Genomic DNA, 18,864 nt, shown 5'->3' with positions numbered 1-18,864 from the left:
ATGTATATATATATATATTTTTTTTTTTTTTCTGCACAGGTCATAACATCTATTCAAACATACTAGGCTTCCTTGGCGGTGTTTCCTGGGCTATGCTAGTAGCAAGAACTTGCCAGCTGTATCCAAATGCAATAGCATCAACTCTTGTACATAAGTTTTTCCTGGTTTTTTCTAAATGGTAAGTGTACTGACAGGAAAAAAACACACAGACCTTTTCCACACATTGTAACAGGTCGTTTGTATTTCAGACGATACCACAGCACTGATAACTTGTGGCTGTGATTTCCATATAGTTTGTTGATGACGTTGCATTTCAAATATTTGTTTTTGCTTAACAGATGAAATGTTCAAAGTTGCTCACATTTTGTAGAAATAATGTTTATGCATACATTTAAATATAGATTAGTATTTATTTTTGCTATTGGTTTTGTTACATGGAGAATCTGCCAATAAAAATCATGTCTTTCTTGACAGGGAATGGCCTAACCCAGTGCTGTTAAAGCAGCCGGAAGAATGCAATCTTAATTTGCCAGTGTGGGACCCCAGGGTTGGTGAAAGCTTTTGTTTTTCAATAATGATTAGCGTGTATTTTATAGAGCCCCCTCATCTCTCCCATTTTTACACTGTTCTGATCCTGTTAATCTGCAGACCCTGTATCTTCCAGGACTAAATGTAACCTTAGCAGATTGTAAAATCCTTGGAATAAGGGCCCTCATCTACTTTACAAGTGTTTAACGTCCTAATTTTGTTTCCTTTCCATCCCGTTGTACTGTCATGTGTTGGAGCATAAATAATAAATGATAAATCACATAGGGTGCTTAGTATGTGTAGGCACAAATCCTTAATCTGAACACATGCCTGGGCTTGTGTAATTTTATATAAATGTGTGTGTGTGTGTGTGGGGGTGTGTGTATAGTACTTTGGATGCAGTCTACATGTAACCTAAAATACTTATGTGCATGACAGGACTTGTGTAAATCAAAAGTAATCAAACCGTTTTTTATTTTTAATATAGGTTAATCCGAGTGATAGGTACCATCTCATGCCTATAATTACACCAGCCTATCCTCAGCAGAACTCCACGTACAATGTGTCGGTCTCTACACGGATGGTCATGGTTGAGGAGTTCAAGCAAGGTACATTAATATCAATGTAATGATACAATTCCTAAATATTGTGTGTGCGCGCTTTACTTTTTCTGTATCATTCAGTGTGAATTGAAGTTTCTTGCTTGAACATGCATCCTTTCTTTTAATTATTATTATTATTATTATTGAAATTGCCAACGTGCTCCCAAGCCCTTAAAAAAAAAAAAAATCACACCAGGCAACTTTATTCAGCTTTTGTATATATGAAATTTACTAAAAGGTTACATTGTATATACATGTGCAGTGATTTTCAACATGTTGCACGTACTGTATATACAAATGTGTGTGTGGACAAAGCGAAAGTGCAAGTATGCTGGGCCTCCAAACAAATTGTACCACCTCCAAGTAAATACAGAGTGAGAGCACTGGAACTGCAATATGACAGTGTTTGGGTTCCTTTTATTTTTAATGGCTTTCTTAAAGCGCTTTGATTTCTTTTTATAGGCCTTGCTATAACAGATGAAATCTTACTGGGTAAAGCAGACTGGTCCAAACTTTTTGAAGCTCCAAACTTCTTTCAGAAGTACAAGTATGTATTTTATATCCTGTCTGGTATATTTGGGGGTGGAATATTAAATGAAAATAAAAAGAAAAGAAATCTGTTAATGAGGTGTGTGTGTGGAGTACGTTTCTTTGGGTTAAATCGTGCTCACTGCATTTATTACAGTAAGCTTACCATTGAAACTATTTGACAGTCAAAGGTTTTTACAAATCAAAAAAGGTGTTTTTAAACTTTTTGTTTTTATTAAAATTAGCATTTCATTAAAACTGAGTTTATATGCTGCGAGTATATCCGCCCAACTCCACTTTAGTACAGTCTTCATCTATTAAAGGTGGATTCACTGTCTACATCGGAACCAGCATAAGTCTGTTACGTACAGTAGAATTACTTTACTAATGATATTAAAATCAAATCCATACAAATGAAATATTGTGAATTATGGAGAACGTAGTCTGGCAAACGTGACTCCGGAACACAATGTGTCTGCTTTGCAGCCGTGCCCTTCTCCCAAACAACGTTGCTCCTTGACATTTTATCTGCCCAATTCATATTGCTCTTTTGATGCTGTCGGTTAGCAAAGAACCGTCCTGACAGAACACGGTGTGAGGGACCACAAAGGCGCTTTTATCATTGTCTTGAAAATTGCTAGATCGCGAATTAGGGCATACAATTCAAAGCATAGCTTAAGCGAGGTGGACTGTACAGCAGTTGGGTACCTGGCTAATTCAATTTAAACAATGCATGCACCTTTTTAAAGGAGCAATCCAAGTCTAATTTTTTTTTTATATATGGCATTGAAACGGGGGATCTCGGGATCCCCTGCTTCCGGAGATACTTGCCTTTTTAAGTAGGTGCCGGTAGCTGTTCCGGCTCAGAAAGCTGGGGTTTAAAGTTCTTTTGGTAAAATACATAATTCAGTTTGTATTGATATAAAAGCGTCTGTAGTATTTGCAGATGTTTTGAGAGATTGTACTTGTGAATGGGTAATTTTCACTAAAGGACATAGGAAAAAAACAGTTTTTACAAGGAGTGCCACCAGCTCCATTACATTTTCCAGCTTTTTCTCCCGGGTTATAAGGTTAATTCCCAGTACATTGGCAACCATCTTCAATACGATGCCCTGACCTGGTATGTGCAGTGTGACCATACACCCCATAGCTGAACTCTCTGGTGCCTGCAATAATGCCATGCGTAAGATTGGAGCATTCTTTCGGTTTCAACCGTGTCGTGCTTTGTGCGTTATATTCTCTGGTAACTACAGGTTTTGTTTTTTCTGGTTTATAATTAAGTTGTATGTTTGTGTGTGTATGCAGATGTTTACAAGTTAATTAAATAACGCAGCGTTTTAAGCAAAGGTAAAGTACTATAGTCTTAATTTTCTATCCTAACTTTAGAGTATGTTGAAAACCTAAAACGCAATATTTACATTTAAAACTAGGATCCAGTGTATCTGTTTGCAGCTTTTAGTATGTGTTGTGTATAATAGCTTGTATTGCTCTTCAAATGATTTCCCTATAGCAGGGGTGCATGATCTTTCCCCCCTGCACACCCCTGCTCTATAGGTTAACTGATCTCTCCCCCCCCCGCCCCCATTTGTTTAGTTTGCTAGATCATAGGTTAGAAAAATAGAATTGCTACTCGAGCTGGAGCTACATTTTTTTTTAATTTAAAGCTCATTGAGACACTGACCACGCGATACTAGTGATAACTTATATAAGCCTTAGCAGTTTCAGAGTAATGCTTTGTGTAAACGTTTCATAATTATAATAAAACAATACATTTCTATATTGATTTTTATCTAGATCTATATATCTTTGCCAGATTGCCAACAGGAATGTTGGTCTTTACTACATAACGCATTCTAATATCGCCATAAAAGCTATTATGCTGTTTACAAAATTCCTTGGTTTTAGGAAAGGGAATAATTACTTTGCCCCAATTCGCCTAGGAATGAAGTTTCACAAACTGATGCAGTTCCTAATACAACTTCTCAGCAGACATGGTTTTAAAACTGGGATTTATTACGAGCTATGCCATGCAAACATTACTTCTGTAGTTTAATTAACACGACGCAAACAAATCTTTAATACCTATGGAGATGTAGAGTATTGTATGAACTCCAACTGAGACCACGTAAGAAAGCTAGCGTGCAGCACGGACCTTTGCGGAAACATTATTGGGCTGCATTGACGTTCATACAGTTGTTCAATTACATTAAACCATTAATGATGAAGGTGTTAAACATTAACCTGTTGGTTAGATGTAACATAAGTTTTTCTTTAAGTTTTTTTTTTCTCCATGTTTTATAAACCATGATTCTTGGAGATTGCCCCGGTCATCATTTTTGTTCAAGAGCGAATCACTTTATTTAAAGGATTTTTTTTTGCATTTTCAAATTGAGTTGGTTTGTATGTTGTGTATTTTCCCTCATGATTGTATATTAATAGCAAATAAATATAAGAAAAAAAAGAAAAAAGAAAAAAAAAAAGCTAAACTTCAGAATGTCTCTGTGTTTTGTTTCCATGATATGGTGCTAATGACGAGATAATTTAAATGCAGACTTTATTATTGACTTGCCTTGCGACTGATTCACAAGGTAACATAACTCCTCCTGTAGAAGAGAAGGAGTAGATGCCTGTACCAAATCTACATAACGTGAGGAAACAAACTTAGCTAGAACATGTGGCTAAGAAGTTCTTAATTAAGAACACGTATGCACTGTCTTGGTTTTTCAACAAATATGGTAAGTGAACCCCCCACCCCCTCCTCGCCTTGTCTCTGTACAATGCATACAGCATGTGCTGCTGTTCAGCAATGATCATTTCAGCAAAAGGATTTTTACTCACACCTATTGGTAACATTTTCAAGCTAAGCCATGTTTTTGGACACATCACATAATTGATAAACATTTGCATGCGTTACATTTGAAGTTTTCATAGCATCTCATATGCCGAAGAGTTTCAGATACCTGAATACAAAGGGAAATCCAGGCGTGACGTACTGTATGTAGAAGTTCCCAATGTATAATAAAGCATTACATCGTATGTTGGGGGGAGGGACAGATGGGTTTTTGCAGGTCGAAAGCCAGGTTACATAATTTTGTCTCGGTGTATGAGCATTTTTGGAGTCTCTCGTTTTTGGTTATTTACTTTTTATTGAAACCGCGCTTACATGGAAAGCTCAGCTGTTTGGTCACTCATCGAATCAGTGCTGATTCGTGTGTGTGTGTCTCAAAATAGATACCCTTGGCTATACACGGCATTGTAGTTTAACAATTCCTGTTACCCAGTGTGAATTACATTTCTGCAGCTTCAAAAGGACAAGATCAGTGTATTTGATCGTAGCAAAGCATTTTTTCCCCCTTTTTGGAAATTGCTAAAATCTCTAAGGAATTAAAATACGGTGGGTGTAAAATGCTTTCATCTGATATTTCAGGCACGATAGGAAGAATTTAGCAAATACTCAAACACTTATTGTCCAGACTATAAAACAATTAACCACAACCTAACGCTTCTAAAGTTTGTCTAAAGAGCATAATTGTCATTATTTCTAGCCCTTATCATAATAATAATTTATTTGATAATGACCACCTTGCATGCCTGGCGCTGGTGCCTTTAGAAGTAACGCCTTACTGCACATCATTTTTAGTTTTAAGTTTGACTAAACATTTAGTTACATAGCTATATGTACATGTAGCTACAAAATAAATACATTTTTGGAGCTTCTTTTAGCAACAGTCGTAAGAGGCAAAAAATGAATGGGGCAACTTTCTTATTTTTTTTTCTTTTCCCCCCCTGTAATCCTAAATACATTTGTGTGAGATTAGGACTTCAGAGAAATGGACAATTTTTACTCAAATCTAGACAAGTTATGGTTAAAATGTCCTGTTTTTACTACAATTGAGGAAACTAGTTTTTTTTTACATGATAAATACTCATCCAACAACTTCCTTTTCTTGAAATATATGCGCTTACCAATACTAAACTCTTATTGAACACACATGAATGTGTGTTGTTTTTAAATGGATTCTTAATGTCTTAAGTATGTTTTGTCATCTAAGATACAAAGGAGTGTTGCACAATTTGTATAACAACATTTTGAAGAGCAGTTTGCTTAATGGGGTAGGATAAAATAAAGCAAATTCCCTTACCCATATCCTGTGTTGTAGTTAGAATAGGTACGTAGGTGGTTTCCAACCACTGAAAAAGTAATTTTAGAAGATTTGTTTAATTACCTATTTGAGGAAGCTTTATATAATTACCAGGCTGCTGGCATGGGAGAAATGGCATTTGGTAAATATACTTTTTGAATGATTATAATGGAGATTTTTTTGGGGGGTTTCTTTTGTAGTTTACTAAAAGGTGACTTAATGTTAGAAGAAACATTTTCTTACCCTGAGGTGCTCGGTGGTATGCAATGGCCCAACACTTGGTAAAGCTGTAGTCCATACTAGTGTCAAACATCTTGTTTAAGTTTTCTTATTACACAGCCGTAAAAAGAGCGCTTGTATCCAGTTAAGTAAAATGCTATATTGTCTTTATCTTCAAAGGCATTATATTATCCTTCTCGCAAGTGCACCAACAGAAAAGCAGAGACTTGAATGGTGAGTACAAAACGGCTAAAACAGTACGTTAATTTGTTATTTTGGTGCACAAGATACCCACAGTTTAATAAAGTAATGATCAGCCAAAAAAGAACAGCTATACATAACCCATGATGGTAAATAAGCATAATTATAAAGAAACTGTATATTGGATAACCTTAACGGTCTCCTGATCCGTCAAAATGACATAGATAATTGTCAGAGGTGCATAATTCATCCAAATTAATCCATACAATGTAAGGAAAGGCAATCAAGGATCCAGAAAATGCTTTCTGTTCCCAGAGAGCCAGAACTCCCAGCAAACAGATGTCTTGGATGAAAAATCACACACCTTAAAGGAGAGAAAAAGGCAATTTAGTTACATCTGTTAACTAATAAGGACGCACTGAAAAGCTGTAATACACTCCCAGAATGCCAAAATCAATAACTGGGTGTTGAGGGTTGAAAGTGACTGCCAACTGTTTCTACGGAACTCTAAAAAAAAAAATCGCAGTTTGAAACTCCAAACCCTATGATTTTCGCCAGAGATTCGGCTTCCTGAGGAACTGTTGACGGTCACTTTCAATCCTCCACTGCTCAACTGAGACGCTGGATCTGAAGAGACGCTACGTCTCTCTGCCACCATAAAACCTGCAGGACCACGGAAGGAGGAGGCTGGTGTCCCTGTTTGACAACACCCAAAGTATTATTGATTTTGGCATTCTGGAAGTGTGTTAAAACAGATTACATTATGTTGCCTTTTTTTCTCTGTGATCCTTTAAGGTGTGTGATCTTCCATCTGATACAGCTGTTTGCTTTCCCAGATAGCAGGAAGTCCCAGAAGACAGGGGTTTCTGGATCCTTTACTGCATTTTCTTATATTGTATGGATTCATTTGTTTGAGCTATGTGCCTTTGATTATCTACATCGTGTGTGTGGGGGTGTGTGTAACTTTCATTAAAAGGCACTTTAAATTTCTTATGACCATTGATTAACTGTGTATGTGTGTTTGCTAGTAACATCCTTCTTATACAGGGTTGGCTTGGTGGAATCAAAAATCCGTATCCTTGTTGGAAGCTTGGAGAAGAATGAATTCATTACATTAGCTCATGTAAATCCTCAGTCATTCCCAGCGCCTGGTGAGAATCCAGAAAAGTAAGCAATTCCTTCATTTCTACATTTTTTCATGCTGCTCATTTTCAGATTATGCACCAACTCTAAATGGTGATAAACTTTGTTGCATAAAGAATAGTGATTCCTACTGAGCCTGCAAAACTTCAACTAATATATGGTAACGCAGTACTCATGCTCTGCTGGCGCCAGCTAATTAAGTGCGATTCCTGGCGTTTGTACAGGTTCACTGTTTTTATCTTGAAGTTGATAACTAGCTCTAATAAAGTGTACTTCAATGTGTGTGTATATTTATATATATTATTAGTTTAATAGAAATATTGGTGTTTTGGGTAATATAAGAAGCAGTCTATATACCTTCTGGAGGTCTAATGTGATCAATTTTATTATAGCGCTATCTTGCTATAGATGCTGAGATTAGAGGGGATTGCTGTATGTTCTGGTTTCATAATGTGCTGATGGTCATATTTTGGGGGATATTATTTTACACGAAGTATGATGAGCTTGAATATATTATAAATATACTATGTTTGTATTATATATTTAAACATTTAATTACATATTGCTAATCTAATTGCCTAATCCAAGCTATTCACAAAAAAAAAATCTTTGTCCAAGCAAAAATTAACAATTAAAGTTCCAGTTGACATTATTTGAAATTGGATGAGCTAACATTGTTATTTCCAGGGAAGAATTCCGTACAATGTGGGTCATTGGGTTGGTGTTCAAAAAGATGGAAAATTCGGAAAATCTAAGTGTTGACCTCACTTATGACATTCAATCTTTTACTGATACAGGTAAGCGTCCCTGATTCTGCACATAGGAAGTAGTGGAATTAAGTTTGTGACTTTAGAAAATGGTTCATAAATGTATTTAAAGGCTTTTTAAATTGGCGTGCCCACTATTTTAGCAAGCATTACTACTCTCTCTCACATGCTTCAATGTGCAACATCCTACGTCTTAACAATGTCATTATTTGGAGTGTTTGACACACAAACCAAAATGTCCGTGCTCCAAGCTATGCACGCAAGAAGTCGTAATACAGAGGGAAAGGCTAATATAGCAGGTATATATTGAGATCAGTACAGGCTATAATTGCATAACTTTGATCTCATTCTCATGGTAAGAGATGGGGCATTTTTATTTTGTTGTATGTCTGAACTTCAATGTCTATGTTCAGTGGAGTTATCCTTAATACAGCAAATTGAAGCCGTTCACTTCATCTGAGTAAAATGACTAATTGTTTTAACAATATTGTTAGAGCAGCAAATAACCCAAAGTACAACACATGGCATTTGACATATTTTCTTTCACATGTCCTGATGTTTTGTTCTGTTCCAGGGTTCTTCTTACCACTGGCATGTTAACCTGATGACTGCATCGAAACATTTACTTTGGTCTCAAATTGAATTAATATTGTTTTGTATTAATGTAAAGTTTACAGGCAAGCAATAAACAGCAAGATGTTTGAAATGGACATGAAAATTGCAGCAATGCATGTCAAGAGAAAACAACTCCACCAACTTCTTCCTAATCATGTACTCCCGAAAAAGAAAAAGGTAACCGTAGAAATGGCCAATGTTTCCTAAATATCCCTGCAAATCAGTGCAGGCTTCCTGCTTCAAGAACTGAAGCATGTTTTTTTTTGTGGTGTATTTGTGCCAGTGTTTCCCAATTCATTTTAGCCTTATTTTTTTTATTAAACAACAAAGCTTTTTCAACGTGCTTCTTGTTAATAAATACAATTTAATTTTTTATATTGAACTATTGCATACAGGTTTTTTTTTCCTTCAAAATATAAAATACATTGAGCAAGTCTCAAAAATGTAATATTTTGTATAATTTCTATTTTAATGAGTTGGTTTGAACTTATTGACACCATCAAAGTTGGCATTTTATGTATGATCTGCGTCATTTGAAGTATAATGTAAGAATATGCTTTGTTTGCAGCATTCGGTTGAAGGTGTTAAATTAGGATCTCTGAATGATAGCAGCCTTGACTTATCAATGGACAGCGATAACAGCATGTCTGTGCCTTCTCCAACCAACGCTACCAAGACCAGTCCACTGAACTCTTCTGGCTGCTCTCAGGGGTAAGCCTGAAATAATACTCATCTTTAGGTTTAAGCCTTCCCTTGGTTTTTTTCCCCCAAGAGATTTACAAATATCTGCAAGAAGACTTCACAAATAACTTTTTTATTTTTAAGATGGTTTTGACTGTTTTCTTAGAACAGGTGAATAGAACGAACTAAAAGAGGCAATTCTCCTACACTAAACCAGAGTAGAAATGACTCGTTTAAAGAGCTCTAGTCCGAATGTTCAATGTTTGCCTTATAACAGGTTAGTAATGGTCTCCTAACAATGACATTCTGAATGCCTTCTATTGGATGTGATACATTTCTTGTTCGGCTAGTTCTAAAGTGATGAATAGATTCTTTTCACCAAAGTTTTGAAAGGTCACGGATCTCTTACAAGGATGCTGGAATTGTTTACAGCAGTTAACCATGATCTATTTACCTCCCTAAGCAGAAACAGCCCAGCTGCACCAGTAACCTCTTCTGTGAGCAACATGCAGGCTACTGAAGTGATTGTGCCACAAAGTAATGCCACTGAGAATTCAGGGGGTAAGATCAAAACATGCAAATATAGCACCTGCCAATATCAAACGCATACAATTTGTTCATTTATCTTTAGATTCTCTGTAGGTTATGATCCCTCTTGGGGTACCAACATTAGCTAAAATATGTATGTATATTTGTGTTTATAAAGCACCATCCATGTATACAGCGCTTCACAAAAGAGTACATTACAGGGATTTATAATACAATAAGTGCAATAAAACACAATCTCAACATTACGCAAGGAAATCTCCTGCCATATAGAGCTTAAATTAGTGCACAGTGCTTTTGAGAACTCATAGGTTTCTTCAAGTGTACTATGAACAAAAACCATGTTTTTAAAAACTCTGTACAGTATATGAAAGGTTTCACAACTACAATGGTTCTCCAGAACAATGGCTACTATAGCGTTAAATAACACCTTAAATAGCTTTCACGTTAGTTTGATCACTAACATTGATATTCTACATTTTATTTCCCCCCTCACTGAGTTACGTTGCCTTTCCAACACCACAGGACCTTTTGACACAATACACAACCGTAATATTCTGGTTGGTGCCGTATTGCTTGTTAAACATCCATCGGCGCAAGTATTGATGCACCACAAATGTGCCCCAACACTTCTTATAAACCACATTCAGCAATGGACCAGCGAAGGATATTCTATTGAAAATGTTAGGGTTTTTTTGTGGGAGGGGGGGAGTGGTTGATGTTTGTCCCGATCAAATGTGACATCTCTGAAATATAACGTTTTCTTTGTAGGTAGTTTGAACGAAAGCATTCCTGATACTGCCGTACCGCCAGCCATTTCTCCATCACCAAGGCCTGTGGTGTCTCGTGTTGTCTCTTCTACCCGCCTGGTAAACCAAGTCCAAAAACCCCAGACAAACATGGCAACAAAAATGCCTAGTCCTGTAGCAGGTGTGAAACGAACATCGTCTCCTCCAAAAGAGGAGAGCCCCAAAAAAACCAAAACCGAAGAGGTATATTTTTTTTTAGATATTTCTGTGGATTATAACTTTGTAGTTTTAAATGTTTAGTAGGGGATAGAAAATACAGGTATCAACGTTTGTAAAGTTTGTGCACTTAGAAATTCCAAATTGTAGTTATTTTAAAATGTGTATATCATAAATGTAATTAAGTTTTTTGTTGTACGAAGTGACAAATGAAACAGAACAGCGACACTGTACACATGTTTGTATTTTCAGTCCTGGCAAATGGAACTGCATTTTGTTGTATTATTGGCTAGTAGTGTTTCTCAGCCCTGGTGCCGGGAAACCTAGTGACCCAGGGGAAACCTCTGCTGACTGTTCAGCGATCCGTTCCCCACTGCTTGGGAATGCAGAGGCTGCAAGCTGCGCCTCCAGGCAGCACAGGACACTCCCGCTGAGCAGCTGAAATTTGTAGGGTGTGGGAGGAAAGGAGCGTGGAGTTTGTGGGGAGAACTATTATAGCTTTCTGTGGGATGTGCAAGAGAAGGGCGAGTTCTCTGTGAGAAGGGAAGGTAAATGTGAAGTGTGAGTAAAAGGGCGGATATGACGTGATGAACGTGGAGCATGCAAGAAAATGATTGTGTATGTGTGAGACGTGCGACGGAGTTCTGAAAAGCAGTGGTGCGCCAAGAATTAAAAAAAAAAATCCTTCAGTGGTGTCCGTACTTGAGAGCCAGGGTACTACTGTACAACTATAGTTGCAGCGAATGCTTTAATGGCTTTCTTCCTTGTATTATCAAAACATGATCAACGGAACATGTCGTATTCTCAACTCCGCAGGATGAAAATGATGGTAATGCAGCCATTGAGGTGGACGAACCAAACAAATTAGAAACTGAAATCATAAAGGTGACGGATGCTCGAATTTTAAGCAAATCTTTATTTCATTGTGCAGTATTGGACGACTTTAGCGGCCTTTAGTTCACATTTTGCTCTAAACAAATTTATTTAATTTTTTTCATTGTAAGTAGATCTTTGGATAGGTCTCCTCCTTTTCAAACCAGGAGTGCCACTTACTGAACTATTTGTAATGAGTAGTAGACATGGGGACAGTGTGCTCCCTTTCAGCTGTGATTGGCTCCTGGTAACCAGACATGGTTATTATGGCACCATGTGAATTGGAACTTGCCCCCCAGTTAGTGTAACGTTTGAGTGACGTGATCAGGTTATACTCACTTGCCCTGTGCCCGCCACTGTTTTCTAAGGAATTGCGTGAAGACGGAGTATGCCAGAATAGCTGACAGATTTCACATTTTAAATTATATTTCCAAGCATTTTCCTTCAGTTTATTTTAAATACACAAGAGTAGATTAGTATTATTTTACAGCCAAAAAAGAAACCACTAAATGATGAGGCATTTTATGATGTGCAAAGTAGTTTGCACCTTTATTCAAAGGGATTGGTTGAATCCCTTTTCATGTTATTTGCAGGAACCTGATGTTGAAGCAAAATCTGCATCCCCTGTGCCAGGTGTGCTGTCATCTTCTCAGGTGGGACTTTACAATCTGTTCTTATTATTTATTTATTTTATATATATATAAGTGCTGCTGTTTCATTTACACAATTATATGGTATTGAAATGCATGAGTGTGGGAAACGCTGCATGCCTTCCGGGGTTCTGCAATGATGCCAGATATAAATCTCCAAATTGATCTTTTTTTTATTTTTAGAACGAATACGAAGTCTTTGCCTATTCAGAGCAAACGTCACAAATTGCTGTAATTTACAAATGATCCAAACTAATTTAATAGACCGCAATATACATTTAAGGAGACATGCATGCTAGAGACTAAATCTTTGAACTACATTAGACAATGTATCGACATATAAAATTAATTCAAATGAACCCTAAAATGGAGGGGTTTTTTTTACGTGTAACTTCTTTGCTGGCACCTGGCACCAATCTCCTTCATGGAGACCAAAGTTTGTAACGGAAGTGATGTCACGCGCAGAAGCAGTCGGCGCCGCCACAAGCGCATGCACAGAGGCGGGGAGAAAAACACACACCACAATTTCACTGACAAAAGACAAGGAAGTTTCCCTTAAAATCATTTACTCGCAACAATGTTTTTTTTATTATTTGCTTTAGCTCCACCACTGGTACTCTGCAATGCTGAATAAGAACAGAACAAACCATGAGAAAATGGATCTGTAGTATGTTGCCTTGAATATTATTGCAGTTGGAGTATATTGTTCATCAATGAAACGCTATGCTGAAACCAATATTACAGAGAATATTAGTCTACATTTGCTCTGTTAGTCATTTGCTGTAAGAATGGGTGCGTTGCACAAACAGCTTTTATCTTTGGTGTTAAAGTGCTAAATTGCTTTTTAGATCATTGTAATAGAAAAAATCTAATCTAATACATTGTAAATCCTTTACTCGGTGTCCACAAGGTGGCGCTCCTCAATTGTTGGATTTTGGTTAGTGCTGCAATAACCTAAGAATAATCAGAAGAAATTAGTGATCAGTTAAGAGACCAGTGTAACATTTTTACTTCTCATTTACTTATTACTTTCTGAGTGACCTGAGCGCCAGCATTTAAGGGTTTTAAGCAGAATTGCTGCCTTGATGTGATAAAATAGCCCAGCTCTTTTTTTTTTTTTTCTTCTTCTTACAAAGCGTTCGGATGTAATGGAAGTGGGGTATAAGTAATTAATTATTTTTCTTTAAAGGTGCATTCTCTCGGAATCCTATATTGGAGTTGTAGTAAGACCTACCGTACCATTCCATTGCCTTTATTTTAGGTCTAATTCCTATCCATTTTTAACCTCGACATGTAATTGTGAAAAGCATAACAATTAGACTCTTGAATATCACAGGCCTTCCTAATACAGGCATACCCCGCATTAACGTACACAATGGGCCCAGAGCATGTATGTAAAGCGAAAATGTGCTTAAAGTGAAGCACTACCTTTTCCCACTTATTGATGCATACGTCCATAACTGATGTAAATAACGCATTTGTAACAGGCTCTATAGTCTCCCTGCTTGCACACAGCTTCGGTACAGGTAGGGAGGTGGTATTACTTATCAGGACGTGCTGACAGGCGCATGCGCGAGCTGCCATTTGCCTATTGGGCGATTTATGTCCTTACTCGCGTGTACTTAAAGTGAGTGTCCTTAAACCGGGGTATGTCTGTACATACTTTTGTGAGTGGCCTGTACCTCAGAAACAATGCTGCCATGACTGAATTAGAAAGACGGAAAGGATGCAATCTTTAGACATCCTGTAGTTGAAAGCTACTGGGCTATTTTACAGAATGGCGGAGGAAAAGTAAAGGCAATGTGTGCAAAATGATGTGGGCCAAGTAAGTGGCACTGCACCATTCAATGTTATGGAGCAAAAACTGCCCTTTTATTCGGTTTAAAGAAAAGTCAATGGTAAAATAATCATCACAAAGTGGAGAAGCAAACCTCCAAAAAATAAGTTGCTGAAAGTGGACAGATCTTACAGCAGAATGTGTAAAGGGTTGGGGATTGCTGCTGTAACCCTTTCCGTGACGGGTGTTCACAAAACATGCAATGTTTTTGCAAGGAAGGGGTTAAAAACCAACCCCGTATTTTTATTGCTTTGCGAAATGATTCAGAAAAAAGGTTTCCGTCCTCAAACCGGCAAACTCTACATTTTCTTCAGTAGCAGTGACACTGATGGGATAATAGTCCAGATAGCTTCAATAGTGAAGATTAGCTGCCATAGGATAGCGGCTTTTTGTGTGCTATCGCTAAGAGCTGATGCCACTGTCGGAGAAAAAAAGAACGCATTAAATAGACCAAACATACATCTGCTGTTTGTAATGTGGAGAGTATGTGAACGTGGCATTTTGTGTTGTATTAAAAAAAAAGGGATTCTGCACATTCTTGGATTGGGGGAAGTTACATGTTATAAAAACCTGTTAGTTATGTTCTTGGGGCCAAATTGTCTGAGGTCATTTAACAGGGGACAGAGGTTGACCGGAGTCCCTAGTTGTGGGAATTCTGTAGTTGTATTCATTTCTTACATTCACAATTATTTACAAAGACCAAGAATAGAAAGTGACAACTTTAAAATAAAAAAAAAACGTTTGTTCCCTTTATTGTATGTAAATGGAACTGCACCCTTTGAGATTTGGTTGTAGTAAAGCCCCCATGCTTTTGCTGGCTTGTGCCATTACATCAGTGACGCAGGCTTGTTAAACGGGGGTAAGTGACCTCATAAAAAGATCTGCTAATCTTTACTTTTAACCCATCAGTCTGTGACCCAGGGAAGAATTTGGTAAGTCTATTTAACAGGTAGGAATTATTATTTATTTTTTTTGTCCTTTATCAATACGGATAAACCTTGGCAACCAATGAATCACAAATATGATACGATGTTGTAATTTGATGAGGATGTTCAGCTCCTGATAAAATGTGTAATCGGGCATCCAAATCGTGTATAGATGACTCAAAAATAGATTAACTGGACATAGAAATGTAAAAAAATGATTGTAATGAATGCAGATTTTAACCTTTTGATTGCCTGGTTAAGATGTTTTGGGGTGAGTATTGCAAGATACACAAATTTGTAACTTTTTTTTTATATATATATATTTTTCCAGCACAAAATGTTTTCTTGATTAACCACCTTTCTCTTCCCTTTTCCTCCTATTCTTTCATCAGCGGTCGTGCAGTACAGACCTATCAGATATAGCTGTTCTCCCTGCTAATCCTATTCCTGTTATCAAGAATTCAATAAAACTGAGACTGAACCGGTAAAAAAAACACAAACTACCACCTCAGGGTCCATAAACAATATCTGCCACCTCAACCCGCTGTCCTCCTACTGCAAGGCCAGGAAACAAGAGTACAAGAGGGGGATATGTGACTAGCAGTGGGGTTAGGTTGTGAACAGATTATACTGGGCTGTGACATGGCTTTGTTGGAAGTACAGGTTAGTATGTTGAAACTGATGTACAATTAATGTGTTGGCAGCAGCTGCATTCTGATTATACTAAAGGACGCCAATCCCTTAGAAGAAGAGAAGATATATATATAAACCTGTATCTGTACCACGCATTCTGACCGAAATAATGGTTGATGTAACTTTGCAAAATTTACAATACAACTGGCATAAGAAATCTTTCAGCTGATGCACTTTTATGTTTTGTTTCTTTTTAACTGTAGTAAGATACATTTTTAGATGGCTTTTTTTTATTCTTGATTTCGTTCTTAAATGTTAGGGTTTGGATGTTGGGTCACAATGCTCAAAACTATAGTCTGATTGGTCTAGATCAGGGCGGCCAACACATCCTCGAGCTACCAACACGTCAGCATTTCAGGATATCCCTGCTTCAGCACAGGTGGCTCATTCAGACTGAGCACCCAATTGAGCCACATGTGCTGAAGCAGGGATAACCTGACCTGTTGGTAGCTCATAAGGATGAGTTGGCTGCCCGTTGTCAAGGCAAAATGAGTGAAACCGTGAATGTATTACCGCGACGCCGCAGTCTCGCCCAACTAAGCCCCGCCCCTTTATTTTGTTTGTTTTTTCACCGAATTAACTTCCGAGCTGAATTGCATTATTTTTAGCTTTATTGACCAGTGTTTAAGCCCGGCATTTAAATGGCCGCACTATAGAAAGCCGTAACATGATGTTGCAGCAGCTTCCTGTTGGCTCGCGGGACCCGCAAGATTTGGTGGCCATTTTTAATTCACTATCGGGAACTTTAAACACCTGTAATGTAGGTCATTATCTCGGGAATCATGGGGTTCTCTGTAGCAAAAAATAATGCTCTTTAGCTCAGGAGAGCACCCATGCTATAAGAGTTATAAAATATATTTATATATACCCGGAGTAGGTGGGACTGATGCTTTAATGTAATTTGTTTGGTTTGGTAGATGTATCAGCGTATGCCAATGTTTCTCTTTACAGAAGAGTTTTATGGTAAAAAGGATAATAATAAGCACCTTTCCCTACATTATACACTTAAGAGAAACATAATTCATTTAGCATCCTGTACATCCACAGCAAAGTGAAGGTTAATGCCATTATTTTGATTAGCTATGAAATAGAAATACCCTGCGGCAAAAGAATGCATTGCGCCATGATTACCAAATTGTTGTCCCGTTGTTAAGAATGTGCTAGGGTGTCTAATTTTGTGCCTTTGACACATATCTTGTTATAATGGCTAACTAGCCATATTTATGAATCTACAACCATGTATTTTACGTGGTATTTATTTCTGTTTGAGTAAAGTCTCAATATCTCACATCTATACCTGTTCTGAATTATTATTTTTTAAACATGTTTTATAATGCTAGAAAAAAGTGTGCTTGTTGCACAACATAAAATGATGTGTAACTCGGCTGTAAGTTCTAACCATCGTCGTGTACCTTTCCATTTTCGTTCTCTTGTTTATCCAAAAGTGAATGCTGAAAAAAATTAAAGAAAAAAAAAATCTGTCATTTTAGTTCAATGTTGTATGTAGCAAATATAACACAAGGGGGTGGCTGTAGTAACGCCATATGTGGGTAAAATGAAAGGGAGATTAATGCAAAATCTGATAGAATTCAAGTATGCGCCTTACCTCGGCTGCCAGGGGGTGAGCTACGTTGCTGCCCTCGAAGCAATGAGGGTAACACACAATTAAAGCATGTCTTCACCAAGTCCTTTTCTCACGCATGTACATTCTTCATGTTGGGTTTTGAGGCAACAATTTGAGATGGTTCTTCTTTCTATACCAATCTAAACTTCTTCTTTAACAAAGTCTGATTATAGGTTTTTTTGTTTAGTTTTCAAGCCTGTGCAATAATTACAGCCTGTCCCCACCCACTTTTCCTCCTCTTTAAAATTATTTTCTTAACTTTGCTGTCCTTCATCGAAGATACACAAACTGAACCATACAAGTTGTACGTGTATTTTGTGTAGGCATGCAATTTAGGGCAACATTGCCAGATACAATTGGTCTAGTAATTTGTTTATGCATCAAGATTTTTTTTTTCCTTTCATTAATTTGAATAGCTTCATATTAACTGAAACAACATTTTTCCAAAATGGAAACTTGGATTTTTTTCCCCTGTGTAGTGACATTTTTAATATAGTTTTCATAACCTGAGGATCAGACTTGCTTACGCATGATGTACGTATTGTCTCATGACTGGAGTTTGCTTTGTTTTATAGTATCTGTATTCCTTGTATTTTTCAAGAGCTATTTTGTAAACAGATGATGTATTTCTCCATTGAAAACACAATAAAAAACAGCACAATCCCGTGGTTTCACTCATTCTTTCTGTTGCGTAGTGTCCACTTTCATTTTCCACTTTTATTTTTATGTAGCAGCGCCTCCATTCAAGATTGTCAAACACAGAAAATCGAATATATTTTTTAAGAAGTCTGCACCCATTTTTACGGTGAATAGTGAAATTGAACCCACAATCTGGATATTCACACATCCTGGGTGATAGGTTGGGTTTCTGGTGGTGATTTGCTGGTAACAATGGAAGCCAAGCTGTTTGGGTCTGCTCTTTAACTTCCATGTCATTTGCTCTGTGTAATGAGTTAAATAAAATAAGGTTCTCTCGTGTCCCTGTATGACAGTGGGGGCTTCAGGGCCTTCCCACTTGGAGGTAGGACATGGGTAACTTGATGCCTGAGGATTGTATGTCGGAGTGTCCCCTTCTATTGCATTAGTTCTGTGTGTTACCAGCTGGGAGAGGGAGGTGTTTGATCTCCCCGGGTTTTTGTGCCCCTCCCTGTGGTGGGTAAGGATCCTGCATTCAGGCCGAGGGGCCAGGGGTACCTGGGAGTAAAAGCCTTACCTGCACTAACAGACACCTGGAATTACAGCGTTTCATAGCAGGACATTGACCTGAGGTGACCTGCAATCACAGATTAGTCCTTGCATATGTATGCATAGGAGAGACGGCCCC

The 18,864-nt window shown here is 37.6% G+C and overlaps 1 protein-coding gene across 2 annotated transcripts in view; it reads left to right on the top strand.

Moving 5' to 3' along the window:
• The window catches only part of PAPOLA (poly(A) polymerase alpha), a 31,997-nt gene extending 13,794 nt beyond the window's left edge, over window positions 1-18,203 (top strand). The window contains exons 9-22 of one of the 2 annotated variants that reach the window (XM_075614413.1): window positions 40-178; window positions 475-547; window positions 1,016-1,136; window positions 1,593-1,677; window positions 6,200-6,253; window positions 7,268-7,387; window positions 8,051-8,160; window positions 8,801-8,922; window positions 9,314-9,456; window positions 9,893-9,987; window positions 10,744-10,964; window positions 11,754-11,822; window positions 12,404-12,463; window positions 15,616-18,203. In XM_075614413.1, the coding sequence (XP_075470528.1) occupies window positions 40-178; window positions 475-547; window positions 1,016-1,136; window positions 1,593-1,677; window positions 6,200-6,253; window positions 7,268-7,387; window positions 8,051-8,160; window positions 8,801-8,922; window positions 9,314-9,456; window positions 9,893-9,987; window positions 10,744-10,964; window positions 11,754-11,822; window positions 12,404-12,463; window positions 15,616-15,711 (1,508 nt within the window). In that variant the 3' untranslated portion in view covers window positions 15,712-18,203. Of the gene's footprint in view, window positions 1-39; window positions 179-474; window positions 548-1,015; window positions 1,137-1,592; window positions 1,678-6,199; window positions 6,254-7,267; window positions 7,388-8,050; window positions 8,161-8,800; window positions 8,923-9,313; window positions 9,457-9,889; window positions 9,988-10,743; window positions 10,965-11,753; window positions 11,823-12,403; window positions 12,464-15,615 lie in introns of both variants that reach the window. The other variant, XM_075614412.1, reaches the window with a different exon arrangement.
• The last annotated feature ends 661 nt before the right edge of the window (window positions 18,204-18,864 follow it).

The sequence above is a fragment of the Ascaphus truei genome, chromosome 9 (assembly GCF_040206685.1).
Source record: "Ascaphus truei isolate aAscTru1 chromosome 9, aAscTru1.hap1, whole genome shotgun sequence".
Taxonomy (NCBI): Eukaryota; Metazoa; Chordata; class Amphibia; order Anura; family Ascaphidae; genus Ascaphus; species Ascaphus truei.
Note: the sequence above shows the minus strand (reverse complement) of the source record. Positions and strands in the feature narration are given on the sequence as shown.